This window comes from Linderina pennispora, assembly GCF_002104995.1.
Source record: "Linderina pennispora strain ATCC 12442 chromosome Unknown DL89scaffold_17, whole genome shotgun sequence".
In the NCBI taxonomy this organism is placed as follows: domain Eukaryota; kingdom Fungi; phylum Kickxellomycota; class Kickxellomycetes; order Kickxellales; family Kickxellaceae; genus Linderina; species Linderina pennispora.
In genome coordinates, this window is record NW_024468265.1 from 96,163 (window position 1) to 113,522 (window position 17,360).

Genomic DNA, 17,360 nt, shown 5'->3' on the forward strand with positions numbered 1-17,360 from the left:
AGCTTGGCCACCGCCACTCAACTCGACGTGGTCCAGGTTAGCGATGCGGGCCCTGGCCAAGGCGCGACATAGTACCGTGGCTCTCAAGCCTCTGCAGCTCGCTGCGCACATGCGCATAGGCATCGCTGTACAAAAGCAGGTCGCTAACGCATGGCATAGCCGCCAGGACAGGCAAACAGTCCTGTGAAATTCCTGGCACAGTCAGTGCGCGGCCAGTCGCTCCTACCACCAAAGCCAGCACGCTGCAGGCCATTGGTGGCACTCGGGTCGACCATGTCGCCACCGCTTGCCAATGTCACGCGCAGAGACTGAAGCCTGAGAAAACGACGCCTGTGACCCAGGCCATGTCGGAGATGGTCAACGGCCACCCGTAAAGGTCCAGATATCGCAGACCAGTACACTGGATGGAGGTCGGCACGCCAGTCAGCCCAGCAATATACGACGGGTGCACGTACTTTTGAAGCTTTGGGATTGTCGCAATAGCTGTTAGCACTCGGGTCGAGTCGCTATGGCCGACTTCCCAGGGCCCTGTCGCCCAAGCAGCACTTTATCTGCCGCAGCTCCATCAGCTCGGGGCAGTTGCGCCGGCTCACTGTGCGCTGCGTGTTGTAAATGACCGGGAATGTCAGGTACTGCAGTGCCATGTTGTCGTATTTCAGCAGGATGTCATAGAGCGGCGCGTACCAGCTCTCGCGTGGCGGGCCCATTCGTCCGCGTATCATCAAAATACAGCTCCTGCATGTGCGGGAACGGGCACTGCGGCAGTGGGCGCTGACCGCCATGGATGTTAGGCATGCGAGTCCACACCAAACACGAGCCGCTTGAGGCACGGGATACTCGACCTGCTGGCCATCGTGGAACAGGACATCGGCCAGGACTCCAGCCCGACACACTGCCGATGCTAAGAACCTGCAGCGAGCCGCAGCAGGCACGCAGCAGCCTCGCCGAGTCGGGATTGCGCCGGGTCAGCTCTGAAAGGTGCAATGATGTCACCCTGTGAAAGAATCCTTCGAGGCTGGCGATCAGCTGGCTGCTTGGGTGTCCGGCACATTGCATCCACACATTTGTTGTATTTGGAAACTGCGCTGCAAATCCCCGGTGCTGCATCGCCCCTGGCCAATGGGAATTTCTCCGACTGGCTGCCTGTGAAGCTCAGCCCGAGGGTTCGCGCACGCGCCAGCGGCTCGACAATGGGATTCGCCAGCTCTCCGCCGACGCTGACCTCGACGAACGCCCGCTCCACCAGCTGCAGCATTTCGGGCTGGGCGTTGCTGCTGGTTACTAGCATCGACCGGAAGAACTGCTGGCGACCTGCTGCACGCCAGGTCCGACATACCGTGAATGGGCGAGATCTGGACGTGTGCGCAGATGGCGGTGGATGTGTCGCTGGTCGTGATCATGATGAGTCGACCGACGGCGAGTGATGAAAGTGCCGATAAACTCTTCGTTCCATAGCTGCTCGAATATTTCATGCAGGATTTCGTTTGGAATATAGTCTGCGATAGCCATGGCTTGCCGTGCTAGAGTCGATAGATGTATAGTTGCCTGCGAATAGTTTGAGAGAGAATCCATGCAAGCACTGAGAGGAGACGATGGAGAGAGAGCTGGATTTATATTCTGTGAGTCGGAAGAGAAAAAAGAAGCAGTTTTAGCGCATAGCCTTGGAAGCAAACAAGAGAAATTATGCCAGCTTTGCTCCAACAATCGAAGCCGCATAGCCCTGTTGCTAAAAATGTGGTGGAACAATTCACAATTGCATTATTGCTGACGGAGGACTTTAGAGAAGACCAGCTCCCTCTCTTTCCCAGAGGTCATGCAGTTTAGTGGTGTGATAGGCGAGAGGTGACACTGCTACTTGCCAACCAATTCGTGCTGCTGTCTATGCCGAATGCCTTTACGCCCTGGATATTGGATCATGCTGGCCCTCACCAACCACGCCTCATTCTCTCCGCTCACACCTTTCATAGACCAACGTGAGTGTGGGCAGATGGCTTTTGCAACCTCATCCACCCATGGACTCCAGGACATCCCGGCTGTACATAATCTCACATCCATCCTCCCGGCGAGACCTACCAAATGCGACAAAAAGTCTCCGAGACTGACATTGATGAATTATTGGCTTGCCGTCCAAAAGCAGGGACAAAAAGGCGATTGCCTATCACCCAGGATATCACTGATATGCGTCCATCTGCTATGTTCCGAACCGCACTTTTTGTGCTTCAACTCTTTTTAGTCGGCTTTTTTTTTTTGGAGTATATCCTCTGGAATTGAGGAGCTTTGTCTCGAGCAATGCTGTATATCAACCAAGCACAATACTCACAGCCTTCTGTCAACATCCTGGCATGTGTGGAATCCCGCCTGGTGGCGCCCAACGTTCACTGAGAGCAAGAGTCTGTAATGTCAATGGTTTATGCCCTCAGCCCCATGTCTGATTCGGCCAGAAAAGGAACACCTGCCACCTCCATCAGGTGGGGCAAGAGCACGTGCCTGTGCTGTGATCGATTACTTCGGCGATATTAGATTTAGTGTTTTTTTTTTCAAGCCTGCAGCCAGGCATGTTCCTAGTCTTTCTTCTTCTTCTTCTTCTTCAGCAGCGCCTCTACTTCCACATTATTTAAGAAAATGCCTCAGGAACTTCCGCCCAAAGACATAGCAGCTGACCTAGAGAGTGGTGTCAGCGGTGACGAGGCAGAGGGTGATCGCATTGAGATCAACACTAGCAGTACAATGGAGCCATCGATCCCACCACCCATGTGCTCGTTCGCCGACCTTGGTCTTGATCCCTGGCTAGTAGATACCCTGGGTGCTATGTCGATTTCTGAAGCCCACCGAGATCCAGCGCGCATGCATTCCGCCGATTCTGGTCGGCCACGACGCAATTGGCGGAGCCAAGACCGGCTCAGGAAAGACTGCTGCATTCGCCCTCCCGATCCTGCAGAAGCTGTCAGAGGACCCGTTTGGAGTATTCGCATTGGTTCTGACGCCAACGCGTGAGCTGGCATACCAGATTGCCGAGCAGTTCAATGTTCTGGGCAAGGGCGTCAACATCAAGGTAACAGTGGCGATCGGCGGTATGGACATGGTTAAGCAGGCCCTGGAGCTGTCGCGGCGTCCACATATTGTTGTTGCCACACCTGGCCGGCTAGCAGATCACATTGAGAGCAGCGCGAATGCTGTGCACTTCCAGAAAGTGAAGTTTTTGGTGCTTGACGAGGCAGACCGCTTGTTGACAGAGACGTTTGCGCCCGACATGGCCGTCATTATGAACAATATCCCGCGCGACCGGCAAACACTGCTGTTTACAGCCACCATGACGCCGAGCATCCTGCAGCTGCGCGAAAAGCCTTCGAAGCAGCCCGTGTTTACGCATCTGTGCGATACCAGCGTGAGCACAGTTTCCTTCGCTGGTGCAAAACTATATTTTTGTGCCGTCCCACGTCAAGGAAGCGTACCTGGTCCACCTGCTGATGTCGAATGTGTCCAAGCTCGAGAAGCGCCGGGGACAGCCAAAGCTCAACGACGATGGCGACGACAGCGAGTCAGATTCCGATTCTGACGACGATGCGGGCGATGATGGCAAGACTGTGGGCAAAGACAAGTCTATCATGATCTTTGTTGGCCAATGCAAGCAGGCAGAGTCCCTGCGCGTAATGCTGTTTGAGCTTGGGTTCCGCGTCACTGCTCTGCATTCCAAGATCTCGCAGCAGGAGCGGCTCAACAGCCTGGGGAAGTTCCGTGCCGAGGCGGTTCCGTATCTTGATTGCCACTGACGTTGCCAGCCGTGGCCTCGATATCCCCTCAGTCGAGCTGGTTGTCAACATGCACGTGCCGCGCGACCCTGACGAGTATATTCACCGTGTCGGCCGTACTGCACGTGCGGGCCGCGGTGGCCGGGCCATTACCATTATGTCGGAGAGCGATATCAAGCTTATCCATAACATCGAGGCGCGTATTGGCAAGCAGCTGGAGGAGATGCCGATCAGCGAGAAGAAGGTTCTCGAGGGCATGGGCAAGGTTCTGAGGGCAAAGCGCACGGCGGCCTTGCATTTGCTCGAGTCTAACTTTGGCGAGCGCGACAAGATCCGGAAACAAAAGCGCAGCGGCAGCAGCAGTACACGGCCGGGAAAGCGGCCAAAGAATTAGAATTACAAACATTACTACTATTAAATCGAAATGCATTAGTACATGTTGAGCAGCTTGACGCTGTTCACCTGCGGCTCGTCGCAGAACAGACTGCCTTGCCGGGTCTGCGCAATCAGCATGTCGATGTCGATGTCGCGCGACCGCATCGGCGCGATAATGAACCTCAAAGACGGCAGCGCAAGCGCAAATGCCAGCACAGTGTGCGGGGACAAACTCGGACTCTTGGAATACATCATTGTGGATATACAGAGACCGCACGCTCGAGGACTCTTCCCGGTTGCTTTTGTAATAGCACAGCTCGCCTGCAGTCATCATGCGCCAGCGACCGTCTTGGCGGCAGCTGGTAAGTGAGAAGTGGGCACGGCTAAGCCGGCGCAGACGCCCAAACATGCGCACCGCTTGCAAGCATGTGATGCTGATTGCTCGCATATCAATATACACGATAGAGTCCATGCACACGTCCTGGAAGATTTCCAGGTACACCCGGCCCAGGGCAATAGACGTCTCCACGTACTCGACTGAGCACCCCAGCGTGAACAGCATTGCAAATATGATGGATTTGGCCCGCTGCTCGAGGATGGACGTTGGTTGGATTCCAGCCCAGACTCAGCGCCTTGAGCTTTGGGAAGGCCTCCGCGTAAAAATCGCCTGTCTTGTACAGTTGCTTCATCAGTTTGACGTCCAGGTCTAGCGACAGTGCCTGCAGCTGCTGCCGGTTCCACGTAATCAACTGTACGCTGTCGAATGGGAACTGGCCGTTGCAGTGCAGCTCGGTCAGCATCGGCGTTGGGTTCAGTAGCAACTGCAGCTTGCACCTATGCCAGCTCATGGCTTCGCGCCGGTTAACCGTCAGCTTCCTCAACTGTGGGTAGATGACCTGCCTGCCCTTGCGCCCAGCGAAAATGCTGGCCATGTTGCTTGCCGGGATGTGGTCAAGAGTCAGCGACTCAAGAGTCTCGGAATTCCGCTTGGCTATTTGCGTCATACTGCGGCCCGCCGCTCGCCGGTGAATGTGCAGGTGTTTTATCCCAAGCATTGCCGGCGACACAAAATACGCGCGGTACTTTTCGGTGAAGCCAACTGTAAGCGATATGGGTGAATTGACAGCCGCGAGCATGCACCGCACGGCGTCGTCTAGGCCTGTGTGCAGCGGGCGGCTCATCTCGCAAAAGTTGTCGAATAGAATCGTCGTGCGCCGTGTGTTCGGCAGCATCTTCCGAATAACCTGGGACAGGCCATTAATACACAGGCGTGGCTGCCCGGGCTCCGGTATCCGGTACCCAGGCGGGCACATGCATGTAAACCGGACTTCCCGCACACCCAGAAGATTTCCAGCCTGGCCCAAGTACTGCCGCACCATCTCGCTAAACCCGTTGAACGCTACATCGTCTATGCGGAATAGGAAATGAATCCTCCGTACATATCTCTGGCACCCGAGCCGGGTAATGTCCAGCAGACTAGCAGCCAGCTGGAATCGCCAGAGATCAAGACACGAGCTCATCACCACCAGCGTCGCTGCCTGGTAGTAGTGCATGCAGGCGACATGTCTCCAATGCCGGTTTACCGCCAGCAGCGGTCGTAGGGTCGCCTGTGGCCAGAGATTTACTGCATAGTCTGTAAAGTCGTCGCACAGGCGTGGCAGCCGCGCCAGGTATAGGATTATGTTCTCAATTATGCTTGGTAGGAGAGTATCCATTATCCATCGCTGCGTGCGCGCGTATGCTGAGAAAAATGAGACAGTAGATGACGTTGAGTACTGCAAAGAAGAGCTGCTGCTGCTTTAGAATGGCAAATGGCCTAGGCAAGGTGCATGGATTGTATTGATTACTAATCGTGAAAAATATGATCGACGGCTCGGCCGAAGAGATTCCCGCCTTTGCGGCTCACCGCGGCTCCACGACTTGTATGGGATGTGCGGCTGCTGTATGTAGTGTATGGGCACGTGAGACTAGCCACGAGGGAACAAAGCACACCCCCAGGACGCACAGATAAAAGGCCGTATGTGACAGAGATACAGATTGTTTCCACAGGTTTATTCTTTTACTCAAAATACAAACACGTCATGTATCGGTTGTTAGAGTTCACAAGATACGATGTCGTGCATGCCATTTACACAGAAATCTGGGCATGTCCAATAATAGCGGTAAAATACTTTGATGTGGTTTTGTGTGCAAAGTGTTTGAGAAATGCTGCTTTGGTGGTTGAGCCAACAATTGATTGAGTCAGTGTGACCATTGATTTGAGCTCAAATATGTCTTGGTAACAGAACCTACCAATTCAAACGATATATAGTTCGTCTTGCGAGCTCTTGTCATAGTTCTTTCATATCAACCCTCTTTTCCACTTGATTGTATTCATATGAGTGCATGCCAAGGCAAGTATTCATATCTACGCCTACGCTATTGCTTTCAATAATCCCGTTCCTTAGCCCGCCAGCACTCCCGACAGTGTTGCTTCCTGGGCCGGAATCTGTACTCCCACTTTGCTAATGCAAAAGCTGATGCATGACATTATTAATTTTGGTGTCGCAAGGTGCTGAATTGTGGAATGACTGGTGGCTAGTGATTCATTCCTCTCTTTTGTAAACAATCCCCTCGCTAATGCAAATTCTGAGTCCATCTTTGGCACCTTTACCCCTCGCTCGAACCTGATTGCTCAATACTTGCATCAGTACAGTAAACGCAGCGCATGCTATCAATTGGTACTGGCACCTTCAAATCCCCGGAAGATACTTAGCTACATACATTTGGTCCGGAGTCCGGAGTCCGGAGTTCGGGGGGCGCTGTCAACGCCCAGTGTTCCTATATAAATATCTGGTTGCTCTGCGCAACAACGGTTGGAACATTGTTATATTTCAACTTTCATTCCGAAGGGATATTCGCTCCTTACACTTTACCGCAATCAAGACCTTTTGCATATCGCACAATCCTGTTCTGTAAGAGGCATCGCTGTGCCTTGCTCCGTTTATTGTCTACTAGTGCTCCCTGCCGTATATATCAAATAATTCTAAATGCTTCTTTCACTGCATACTGGGTAAAAAAAACTAAATCAAATACATATAGTGGACCAAATAGCTCCTCTCTGAATTGTTCTGGAACACAAGAGTTTACAAAGCTCACACTACTCTCTTCCATGCGTGTCTTTCGTTCCATCGGAGGGCTGGATGTAGCATAGCGCCTGAGGCTGTGAATGCAGATCGCAATGGGTAGTCTTTCTTTTGCTCGTTGGCCTGCTGCTCCTAGAAATTAAACCCGCCGATGCACCCAAATGCAAATTGCAAAAAGGGTGGGTTGGCTAGTAGAGTAGTTGGAGCGCATTCCCCCTAGAAACTGTTTTTCTTGGCATTATTGGAGGTGGGGCTGGCTGACTGGGTGTATGAGGAGAGACTTGTAAGAACGATTCTGCTTGCCTTATTTGTGGCGAGTAGTGAGTGCTTGGAGTGCCCCCGACAGCTGACCAGCCTGCGGCAAATCGCAACTATACAAATGTGCGTCAGGGGATCGGTTGATGTCTTTCCTTCTTTTTGTCGGATTGGATCTTGATGTCAGTTTTGAATCCGAACGAGCAAGCAGCTACCGAGCAAATCGTGTTTTCTGCAAGGTGTAGTTTGTAACAATAAAAAACATCACGATGAAAATATTCATCACTTTCCGTCGTGCAGTCATCTTGCTTGATCCAGAGCATGTCCAAATTTGTGCAGTAGCGATTGTGTTACTAGAAGATGCCACACACAATTGCACTGTTTAACATGTTCTGCTTTGTTAATATCAAGTCAGCTGCCATTGAAGATATCTGAGCAAAGAGTTTCTCAGTTTTATTTACAACCACAGGCAGATATAGTACTAGAATCTAGATAGCAGTCTGCTCTATCGATGCAGCGCATCTTTCAAAGCCATTTAGCTATTTGCGTGACAGTGCATTTTTAGAGAATTGCTTGCCAAGGTTTGCTTCAGTAGAAGATGCGAATGCAGCAATTCCATATAGAGAACGGAGTCTACATCGTGGCCGTTTCCCATGTTCCAGACAAAAATAGCCTATAAGTGTCCAAGTCAGAGCATGTGCTGAGAATGTGATAGCAGTTTCTGAGTAGATTGAAAGGCATTGGAATCATACCGGCTACTGTGTCTGATACACATGGAGAAATCGCATTCCTCAGCAGTGTATAGAAATACAGGATGCTGGACAGTATGGCTGCTCTGCACACGACCCAATAGACTGCTGAACTAAAAGGAAGCGCAGTTTTTGATAGTCCACATCTGTTTTAACGAAGAAAGCTGGAGTTTGTGGGCAACAATCAGCAGCAGTCCGTCTGCAAATAGTTGAGTCATTCAATTAGGGGAGCGGCAATACCCAGCGACAAACATGTCCAAGAGATGACATGGAGATGCGAGAAATCCCCGCACCAATATTACACACTTGCATCCATAGGGAGGTTCCGGTGGCATATTGCATAAATATTGGATTTCTGAGGTCGTTCCATCCTGTCATAGTGTCTTGCTTGCTGATATTGAGCCAAGGGCAACTGGCAGGATGGCTATTCTCATCCTCCATTTTCCGCTGCCGTCTTGCTGGATTTGCTGGATTTGCTGCCATTTCTAGAATTTCGAGCCACGCTGGCGCGGTTCCCCTAAATGGGTAGTGAAAGGGGTTTGCGCAGGCAGAGACAGTCGACTGTACTCGAATAGGAAGGTGCATAGGTCGATCTGGCGTCCATGACAAACTCAGATACAGTGTTGGCAGAGGCATGACATGGGCTCTATGGTGGTCCCGGCAGGTTGAAGGGGTGGGTTGTCAAATATCAAATCTCATCGTTGCCAGGAATGAAGGTTTATTTTATTTTTATTTTGCATACAGCAGATAGTATCAACAGCTGGAGGGGTATATTCATGCAAAAGATAGGGTCAGAGCGAATACCATGCCCTATTCATTAAGACAGCCACGTTAGACAGCTTCTCTTGTAGTCCACAAACTGTGGTTTCTAGTTTTCCACTTTGTGAAATGTCTGCCAATAACGTCACCCACCATGAGGTGAATGTTGATTCCTTCGCGACTATCCAGTCTTCGTCGCCCCAGGGCCTGACCGAGAACTTCAAGCATCCAGTGGTTTACGAGGAGATACGTGAGTTGATGTCTCGCCCGACCGGCTAGTTCAGACGGTTCCTGTACGACTACAATGCCGAGATTGGCGAGTTCTTTGCCATGATGATCTTTAGCACAGTCGGCTCTTCCAACCTGGCACAGATTCTGTTCCGGGTACCCCATTCTGAAGGGTCAATGGACATAAGCATTGTCACCGGCAGGGGCTGTGCGCTTATTCTGGCAGCTACGATCGCCGTGGGAACGTCGGGCGGCCACATCAACCCTGCGCGCGACTTTGGCCCCCGCCTGTTCATTTTGACTGCGGGCTGGAGAGATATGTTCAAGGTTTATAACCACTACTTCTATGTGCTGCTGCTGTCGCCGATCGTTGATTGTATTGCCGCCCAGGATCTGTACGATTATCTGGTGGTTCTGGCGTCGATCAAGCGGAAGGGGGACCGCATTGGCCATCGCTAACGTAACCCACATCCCAAATGTCGCCATTCTAAATGCTTGTTCCCATCCGCTATCCTGCTGGTGTTAAAATATAATGCTCCACATAATAAAAATGCCGGGATAATATTACATTTGTTTTTCTTCATACGGTCATCATAGCCGAGTGTTGCTTGCCAGTCGGGTATACCAGGAAAGTACTGGCAAACAAGCCCATCATGATGCTCAAACATGTGGTGATCATCTGCAGGGCCAGCGTCAAGCTCTGGCCGTCCGTCTTGTTCAGCATCGACGAGAACCCGCGGACACCGATACTTCCAGGTACCAAGAACATTTCGCCAGGCAGCAGGATCACATAGGCAGTTTGGCCCGTGAGTTTGCTGTAGATGTTTGCAATCATGCCGAGCGCGAAGGATGCGACGACAGGCGCCAGGTCATCCAGAAACAGAACGGATTTGAACAGGTAGAAGATGCCGAATGTGGCACCAGCAATGACAGTCACTGTAAACCAGTGTTTCCAGTGGATGTTGACTAGGATTGAGATGGACACAATGGCGACTGGGAACGTGCCGAACCACGACCACTTTGTCAGCGAATCGCATGTGGTCAGATCCAGATACGAGTTGTCCATGACATCGTTGCCCACCAGCTTGTTGTAGATCTCGACACCGAGCTGGATACCGTAAGCAATGATGAAGGCGAGCAAAAGAGCGTAAAAGATGCGCACAGTGCCTGCCACCATATGACGTGACGACAGCTCAATAACGCCGGTAGTCATGACGAGTCCAGGCAGCAGCACAGCAGTGGCAGACAGGGCAGTGGCACCAAAGCAGCTCCACTTTGCAAATGCAGCGCCAATCAGGCCCGAAATGATTGATGCAGATGCATCGAAAAAGTTTGTGTAGCCGCTCAGCTTACCCGCAGCCAGATTCATGCAGCCAACGATCAGACCCAGCATGCACGATACGCCCGAGTCAGTCCACGAGCCACCAAAGAACACCAGGCACAGGGACCAGGAAAGCACGCCCCAGTTCAGGATCTGGACATACCACGGGTAGATGGGCGGTGCGGTCATCACGTCCTCCAGCTCCTTGGTCGCCTGGTGGATGTCGATTTCCAAATGCGCGATCCGCCTCAGCACCTTGTTCGTCTCGTCCAGACGGTGCATGTCGATTCCGTTGGTGCACCGGATCACCTTGGTTTCGGATGTATGTGTCATCGAGTCGTCGAATGAGAGGAGGATCAGACCGGGCAGCGTGGAGGCTGTCATTTCGAGATCAAGGAGTTTCGACAGCCGCGTCAGGTTGTCTTCAAGGTGATGCAGTGGTGCCCCATACAGCATCAGTGCCTTGGCACACAGGACCAGGAACCGCTGGTGCAGCAGCAAGAGCTCTATAGCATGCTCGATATGCTGCCGCTCCGTCATATGGGCCGGCTGCTGCGAACTATTGCGCTCCTGCAATGCGTGGATTCCATCCAAGCTCTCTTTCAGACCTTTGGCATCTATAGTGACGCCAGGCATTGTGCTCACATCGCCTGTCATGGACGACAGGCTTGGCCGCCGCGTGTGCGCCTGGGGGGTACCTGCAACCGACGTCAGGTGCCGCTGCGAGGCAACATACGGCAGGGCTTCGCTGAGATGGCGGAACGGCATTCCCGGGGTATTGGCCAGCGGCGACCCGAGCGGCGACCCGACCGGGCTGCCCTTGATCATGACCTTTTTGCTGGCAAAGAATCCCGACCCCGGGCTCCCCAATGTATCGTCGCCCAGCGAATCAGCAGGCAGACGGTGCCTGGACTGGCTGCCGTTAGAGTTGCGCGGCCGCTTAGTGCTCTGCCTTGCCTTGCCCTTGCGGCGCCGTAGCCCCGAAAACATCGACAGCGACGACGACGTGCGGTTGGGCCGCCGTGGCTTCTCGATGTCCTGCCAGGTCCCTTCCTCGGGAATGTAGGCCGACGGATCAGGAGTCTGCGGAGCCTGCGGAGTCTGCTTGCCCCAAATGGTCGGCGCCTGCGATGCCCGTGAGTCACTACGTTTCGGCTGCTGGAGGTTCTGCCGGCTCTGATTACGCGATCCGTTGGGCCGCCGGTCCAGGTGCATTAGCTTCAGGTAGTTCGACAATAGACCCGGGCGAAGCTGCTGCTCACCGTGGGCTTTCGTTGCCTCGAGATCGCCAAGGTGCATGATTTGCTGTTTGGGTGGGAGAATTTTGGCCGCGTCTGGCACCAGTTTGATATGGCCAACGCCAGCTATAGCACTGGTTGGCTGCGTGGTCTCGACATTCTCCTTGTCGATATCATGGATGTGTTGGACCACCGAGCTGAAAAGGCCCGCCATGCCCCGCGACTTCTGCGACGTAGCGGTGGGCCGTCGGCGGGCCGTCATCTCGATTTCCTCCGCCTTCTCTTCAATCTCACTGTTGCTCCGCTGCGTGGCGGCTTTGGCAATTATCTGCAGGCCATCGTGGCGGCTGCTGCTGGAAGATCCGCCATTGTCGGCGCTGGCGTCCGTATCTGAAGAAGGCCCTTGCGTTTGGCCGAAATTCCACGATTTGCGCTGGCTACTGCCAGAGTCTTTTTGCTCGCCCATGTATTTCTAAAATATTACGGCTAAAATAAAAGGCGCGGTTTGTTTTCAGCCTCCGATTGTGAGCGGGCTCTAGCACGAAGAAAATTTTCTTGTGTTTTGGAAGAAGCTAATCGAACGGGAATGAAAAGAAACTAAAGTAAAAAGGCCCGTGGCTGTGCGGCGGGCGTGGTAAAAGCAGGCGGGACTAGAGGCAGGCTATTTGTGCGTGCGAACATTTGTGCGTCCAAGCGCAAAAGGCATAAGCAATTCTCGCAGGCTATGCTCACAGTACGTTTGGGGCCAAAATTTTTGCAACGAGGGATCTGTTGACCCCAGAGTTTCTTGCTGACTTTCCTTACCCGTAACGATCGTCGAGTTCCGCGGTCCCGCGCTTCTCTCGGGTTATTCCTCACGTGAGCTTGATCGCTATGCTGTTGATTGGTGATTGCGGATCAGCCTGTGCAGCGCTGAAAATTTAACCCACTCAGGGCTTCTGCCCTCCTCGCCTCTGCAGACGCTTTCTTCCCTATTTTTCTGCGCTTTTTCAAATTCTACAATGGCCGAGGCAGTACCGATATTTGGCAAGCCCTGGGACACCGTGCAGCCGGCGCTGAGCCAGCCAATTCTGGATGCCGTATCGAGCTACGGGTTTGACTATATGACGCCGGTGCAGGAGGCCACGATCCCAGTATTCTTGCAGAACCACGACGTGGTGGTCGAGGCAGCGACAGGATCGGGCAAGACCCTGGCGTTTGTGATTCCGATTCTCGAGCTGCTGCTGCGCAAGAAGCTGAAGCTCGGCCACAGCGAGATCGGGGCAGTGATCATCTCGCCGACGCGCGAGCTAGCCAAGCAGATCCACACAGTGCTTGGCGAAATTCTGCTGGCCACAGGCATCAATTACAAGTCGCACCTGGTGGTGGGCGGGTCGTCGTCGGCCACAAACACGGCAGACGAGCTGGCCATGCTGAAGGAGATCGGGCCGGATATTCTGGTGGGCACACCCGGGCGCCTCGAGGACGTGATCTGTGGACGCCTGAAGCACGGGAAAAAGACAAAGTCGGGGAAAATCACAGCATCGGGCGGTCTGCGCGGGCGGTCCAGTGTGTCGGTGAAGAAGCTTGAGCTTCTGGTCATGGACGAGGCTGACCGCTTGCTCGACATGGGCTTTGAGGCGTCGCTGACGGCTATTTTTTCGGTTCTCCCACGCCAGCGCCGCACCGGCTTGTTCTCCGCGACCATGAGCGAGGCGCTGAGCGAGCTGGTGCGCACCGGTCTACGCAATCCGGTCCGCGTGCAGGTGAAGGTGCAGGATAAGGATGGCAACGGCGACGAGCGCCGTATTCCCTCGACATTATCGATCCAGTACCTTGTTTGCCCGCCCGACCGCAAAATTGCCCAGATCCTGCGACACATTCAGATGAACAGTGCACAAAAGTACATTATCTACTTCAGCACCTGTGCTGCCGTCGACTATTTCCAGAAGCTGCTGCGGCGGCTGCTGTCGCCGACTGCGCAGATCGTGCCGGGCGGTAAGAAGACGATGAAGGAGGAGCGCGAGCATACGAAGCAGTATTTTAAAGTCGACTTCCCGGTCTCGGTGTTTTCGCTTCACGGCCAGATGATCCAGAAGAAGCGCGAGGCAACATACGACGGGTTCTCGCAGCTGCCCCCCGGCGAGACTGGCATTCTGCTATGCACAGACGTGGCCAGTCGCGGCCTGGATATCCCCGATGTCGACTGCGTCATCCAGTGGGACCCGCCAACCGATCCCAAATCGTTTGCGCACAGATGCGGGCGCACAGCCAGAGCCGGTCGTAGTGGCCAGGCGCTGGTGTTTCTGAATCCGGGCAGCGAAGAGGCGTATGTGGATTTCCTGGCTCTGCGCAAGGTTCCTATGGTGCCTGCCAGGTACTTGTGGCAGGACGATGAGGGAAACGTAACACTAGCGGCACCAGCAGATGCGACGATTGGGGAGATGGTCGAGAGTGACGATGCTGAGGAGGAGGATGTGGACGAGACGCACAGCGAAAAGGAAGAGGGCGGAGAGGACGAGGAGAGGCCCAAGAAGAAAAGCAAAAAGACGTCTGCGCTCAAAATCCAGTTCCCGCAGGACTCACGCAGCGACGAGCTGCTCGAGTTTCTGCGCTCACTGTCGGCCACTGACCGCGAAATCTATGACCGCGGCAAAATGGCATTCGTTTCATTTGTACAGTCGTATCTGAAGCACGAGGCCAAGTTTATCTTCCGGCTCAAGGAGCTCGCCATCATCGAGGTGGCCAAGGGGTATGCGCTCCTGCACCTTCCCAGCATGCCCGAGCTGCGTGGCCGGCCTACTGGCCGGTTTGTGAAGTACGAGGCCGACTATGACGCGATTCCGTTCATGGACAGTGTGCGTGAGAAGCGCAGGCTTGAGAAGCTGGAAATCGCAAAGGCCGAAAAGAAGCGCCAGGCGGAGAGCGGCGAATCGCTGTCGAAGAGGAAGAAGCAGAAGAAAAGCAACGAGGCGTGGTCCGATGCCAAGGAGCTCAAGGAGCGCGTCAAGGAGCGCAAGCTGAAGCGGATCAAGAAACGCGATGCCAAGCACGCCGACGAGGAGGCCCGGCTGATGGCGGCCATCAGCGACCCCAAACTGAAGGAGGCGCTGGAGAACGACCCGCTGCTGGCCAAACGCATGCTCAGCCACCGCGACAAGTCGCTCAAGGATATGGTGGAAATGTCGACCGAGCGCATCAAGCATACAAAGAAGGTCGAGCACATGACGCTGGAGGAGGTCATTGCCGATGCCAAGGCGAAGCAGCGCATGCAGTATAATAGCTCATCGGACTCGAGCTCGGCCGAGGAGGACGACTGGGAGATGGTTGCGCGCAAGGAGAAGGTCAGGCAGCGGCTGCTCAAGGAGGCGCAGAAGAAGAAAACAAAGTTTTCCTTTGATCCCGGCTTCTCGGACGGCGAGGAAGAGATGTAGCGAAAAAGGTGTTTATTCAGACTTCATTTTAATCACATTTCCGTCTTTGATCGCTGCGATGTTTGTTTCGATAGCCAGGAAATGTACGACGGTGGCGTCGGCTGCTGCGCACACCTAAGCCCGTCCTGAATCAGCCCATTTGTCAGCCCAACCGCCAGCCCGGCAAGGCCAGCCCGCTTAGCACTCGACCGCGGGAGCTTGACCAGCAGCGACACCCCGAGAGCAGTCGTGACACCAGCAATCGCCGAGCTCAATGCCTGTGCTTCGCCCACTGCTCGATCGACCATCGCCTCAATCGTTGCGAACGCCAAAACGCACCCGCCGATCCTGCTCGCATATCTGACTGCGCCCTTGAAGCCGCCATAGGTTACTCGGTAGTTCTTCCATTTCTGGTAAAAGAACCAGCCGTCGGCGGTCTTGGGCAGACGGTGTGCGCGCTCAGCCAGGTACTGCCGGCCAGCCAATTGTCCACCCAGGTAACCGCCGCCGACTGCGCCGATTAGAGAGGCTCCAGCAGTGAGAGCGACTACACGCTCAAAGGGGTTGAGGCGGATACGCTGCAGCTGTGTGGGCTGCGTGTCTATGGGAGACATTATGTGAGGGAGAAGTATATCGAGACTAGAAATCAATGAGCGCAGTCGTTATCTCCATGTCCGGAAATCGCCTAGCATTTAATTGGCAACAGATCAATTATGGACCTGGATTCCAAACTGCAGCCGTGAGCTTTCACAGTGACGGCCACCGGTAAACTGACATCCTGATGCGATAGCCATGCTCATATTTCGTACCAAAGAACGTTTAACTCTTGGTATTGTTCTTCCAACTATTACAGTAGGCTTATGAAGTGGCAAGTACAACCGTAGTCGTGGAGCGTGTTGGATCGAGTAATACAAAATGTAGTCTTACGCCTGGACTCAAGCGCGTACATTTGCGGGTAAAGGCGGAAATCCTGACTGCTAGACGTCTTATCCATGAGGTCCCCTTTCCCTATTTATCAATTGTTAAATGGTATGTTTAGTTCGTTTGTGTCCTGGAATATAACAGTGATTTCCACAATATTATCATCAACGTATCCCTCACTAAAGCTCGTAGGAGCTAAGTGAGCTAAGCGAGCTAAGCGAGCAATGCCATCATTTAACATTGTAGCGACAGTATGGCCTTAAATGTTCGTAAACTGAAAACTAAGTTGCAAAAGAAGATTGAGAACAGAGACCCCTCCAGCGAAGAGATGTTGCACCCGCTTTATCACCTGTCTCACCAAGAGAGGGCCTATGCGATACCCCTTTCGTGCAAATGTCTGCGGGTAGGGTGAGGAAACAAGCGTTTATTGTTCTATATCTTGTGATTATCAGATGCACCGCACTTTATTTCAAAGTTCCTCAGTCGGCACCACTTCAACAATCGAGTACTATACAAATGGCAACGCCTTGCAGACAAAAAAGGCCCCCGTGCGGTGTCTGAAATGAGCTGCAGCATCAAGATCATACTAGCTGTTATCAGAATTAGATTTTCCTCATTTCATTGTTCTATTTCACTTTATATTTTGCTACCCAGTCCAATACTGGGCCGGATCCTTGTCTTTCTTCTATATTTTTCTACTTGCGTAGTGCCTTTCTGCACTCTCTCACACTTTCTAAATGCATATATCTTCGGGTATTTCAGCCTGCTCTACGCTCTATTTGTATAGACTGTATTCTTCGGACAGTTTTGATCGCTGTTTATAAGCAAAATCTCTTACTACGTCTAGGCTAGACACAGAATGGTGTGGCTATACTCCTAGCGAGACATTTTACAGATGCAATTGAAGAATACTTTTGGCACCCACACCGGGTGCAGTATAAAAAGTGGAAGTTGGAAATGAGAGGGTATAAATCAGCTGTCGAGGTCGGCGTTATACGATGAAAACTCACAAACATGAAATGGGCTGACATCAGGTCGGGAGTGTCCAAACGCACGATCGCCAATTCTCGCAGCAACATTGCGGGTATGCTTGCAGTCAACGCCGAGCTCTACCAGCTCTGGTAGGTGTGACGCCAGATATACAATAGAGGCGATATCCACCTCTTTGCATATCTAGATGTACAGCCGTCTCGCCGAGTTGGGCCAATTCACCTGGCATATCGCTGAAGGTGTTAACCTAGGGGATGA

At 53.0% G+C, this 17,360-nt stretch overlaps 7 protein-coding genes across 7 annotated transcripts; 3 read left to right on the forward strand and 4 right to left on the reverse strand.

The window, feature by feature from the left end:
• Positions 1–37: 37 nt before the first annotated feature.
• Positions 38–1,400, reverse strand: DL89DRAFT_295649 (uncharacterized protein; the record flags this gene model as incomplete). Its single annotated transcript, XM_040890662.1, has 9 exons — positions 38–143; positions 178–308; positions 338–506; positions 547–687; positions 731–771; positions 806–836; positions 890–1,026; positions 1,082–1,261; positions 1,293–1,400. 9 exons carry the CDS (start codon positions 1,398–1,400, stop codon positions 38–40), a joined length of 1,044 nt encoding a protein of 347 aa, XP_040740176.1.
• A 1,199-nt stretch (positions 1,401–2,599) lies between these two features.
• Positions 2,600–4,172, forward strand: DL89DRAFT_270335 (Ddx49-A-prov protein-like protein). The gene is made up of 4 exons (XM_040888670.1): positions 2,600–2,790; positions 2,825–3,385; positions 3,444–3,751; positions 3,780–4,172. Exons 1-4 carry the CDS (start codon positions 2,623–2,625, stop codon positions 4,141–4,143), a joined length of 1,401 nt encoding a protein of 466 aa, XP_040740177.1. The 5' UTR covers positions 2,600–2,622; the 3' UTR covers positions 4,144–4,172.
• On the reverse strand, positions 4,133–5,964 carry DL89DRAFT_270336 (uncharacterized protein). Its single transcript, XM_040888671.1, has 3 exons — positions 4,682–5,964; positions 4,391–4,656; positions 4,133–4,356 (listed from the first exon to the last, which is right to left on the reverse strand). The coding sequence occupies exons 1-3, from the start codon at positions 5,837–5,839 to the stop codon at positions 4,179–4,181; spliced, it is 1,602 nt and encodes a 533-aa protein (XP_040740178.1). The 5' UTR covers positions 5,840–5,964; the 3' UTR covers positions 4,133–4,178.
• Positions 5,965–9,141: 3,177 nt separating this feature from the next.
• On the forward strand, positions 9,142–9,699 carry DL89DRAFT_295652 (uncharacterized protein; the record flags this gene model as incomplete). The annotated part of the gene is made up of 2 exons (XM_040890663.1): positions 9,142–9,243; positions 9,292–9,699. 2 exons carry the CDS (start codon positions 9,142–9,144, stop codon positions 9,697–9,699), a joined length of 510 nt encoding a protein of 169 aa, XP_040740179.1.
• A 121-nt stretch (positions 9,700–9,820) lies between these two features.
• DL89DRAFT_249592 (DUF1212-domain-containing protein) lies at positions 9,821–11,106 on the reverse strand (the record flags this gene model as incomplete). The annotated part of the gene is made up of 1 exon (XM_040885167.1): positions 9,821–11,106. The coding sequence occupies exon 1, from the start codon at positions 11,099–11,101 to the stop codon at positions 9,821–9,823; it is 1,281 nt and encodes a 426-aa protein (XP_040740180.1). The 5' UTR covers positions 11,102–11,106.
• Positions 11,107–12,800: 1,694 nt separating this feature from the next.
• On the forward strand, positions 12,801–15,212 carry DL89DRAFT_226915 (DEAD-domain-containing protein; the record flags this gene model as incomplete). Its single annotated transcript, XM_040884834.1, has 4 exons — positions 12,801–13,303; positions 13,349–13,766; positions 13,818–14,183; positions 14,328–15,212. 4 exons carry the CDS (start codon positions 12,801–12,803, stop codon positions 15,210–15,212), a joined length of 2,172 nt encoding a protein of 723 aa, XP_040740181.1.
• Positions 15,213–15,228: 16 nt separating this feature from the next.
• DL89DRAFT_72489 (uncharacterized protein) lies at positions 15,229–16,085 on the reverse strand. Its single transcript, XM_040892012.1, has one exon. The coding sequence runs from the start codon at positions 15,803–15,805 to the stop codon at positions 15,245–15,247; it is 561 nt and encodes a 186-aa protein (XP_040740182.1). The 5' UTR covers positions 15,806–16,085; the 3' UTR covers positions 15,229–15,244.
• Positions 16,086–17,360: the final 1,275 nt, after the last annotated feature.

Excerpts from the sequence above, each read along its gene's own strand:
- DL89DRAFT_270335 (XM_040888670.1), top strand. The coding sequence starts at position 2,623 with ATGCCTCAGGAACTTCCGCCCAAAGACATAGCAGCTGACCTAGAGAGT. Across the intron at positions 2,791-2,824 it reads TTGGTCTTGATCCCTGGCTA|CCCACCGAGATCCAGCGCGC; the intron begins GTAGATACCCTG and ends CGATTTCTGAAG. Across the intron at positions 3,386-3,443 it reads CGCATCTGTGCGATACCAGC|GAAGCGTACCTGGTCCACCT; the intron begins GTGAGCACAGTT and ends TCCCACGTCAAG.
- DL89DRAFT_270336 (XM_040888671.1), bottom strand. The coding sequence starts at position 5,839 with ATGGATACTCTCCTACCAAGCATAATTGAGAACATAATCCTATACCTG. Across the intron at positions 4,657-4,681 it reads TCCATCATATTTGCAATGCT|TACGTGGAGACGTCTATTGC; the intron begins GTTCACGCTGGG and ends TGCTCAGTCGAG. Across the intron at positions 4,357-4,390 it reads TCCTCGAGCGTGCGGTCTCT|TTTGTCCCCGCACACTGTGC; the intron begins GTATATCCACAA and ends CAAGAGTCCGAG.
- DL89DRAFT_72489 (XM_040892012.1), bottom strand. The coding sequence starts at position 15,805 with ATGTCTCCCATAGACACGCAGCCCACACAGCTGCAGCGTATCCGCCTC.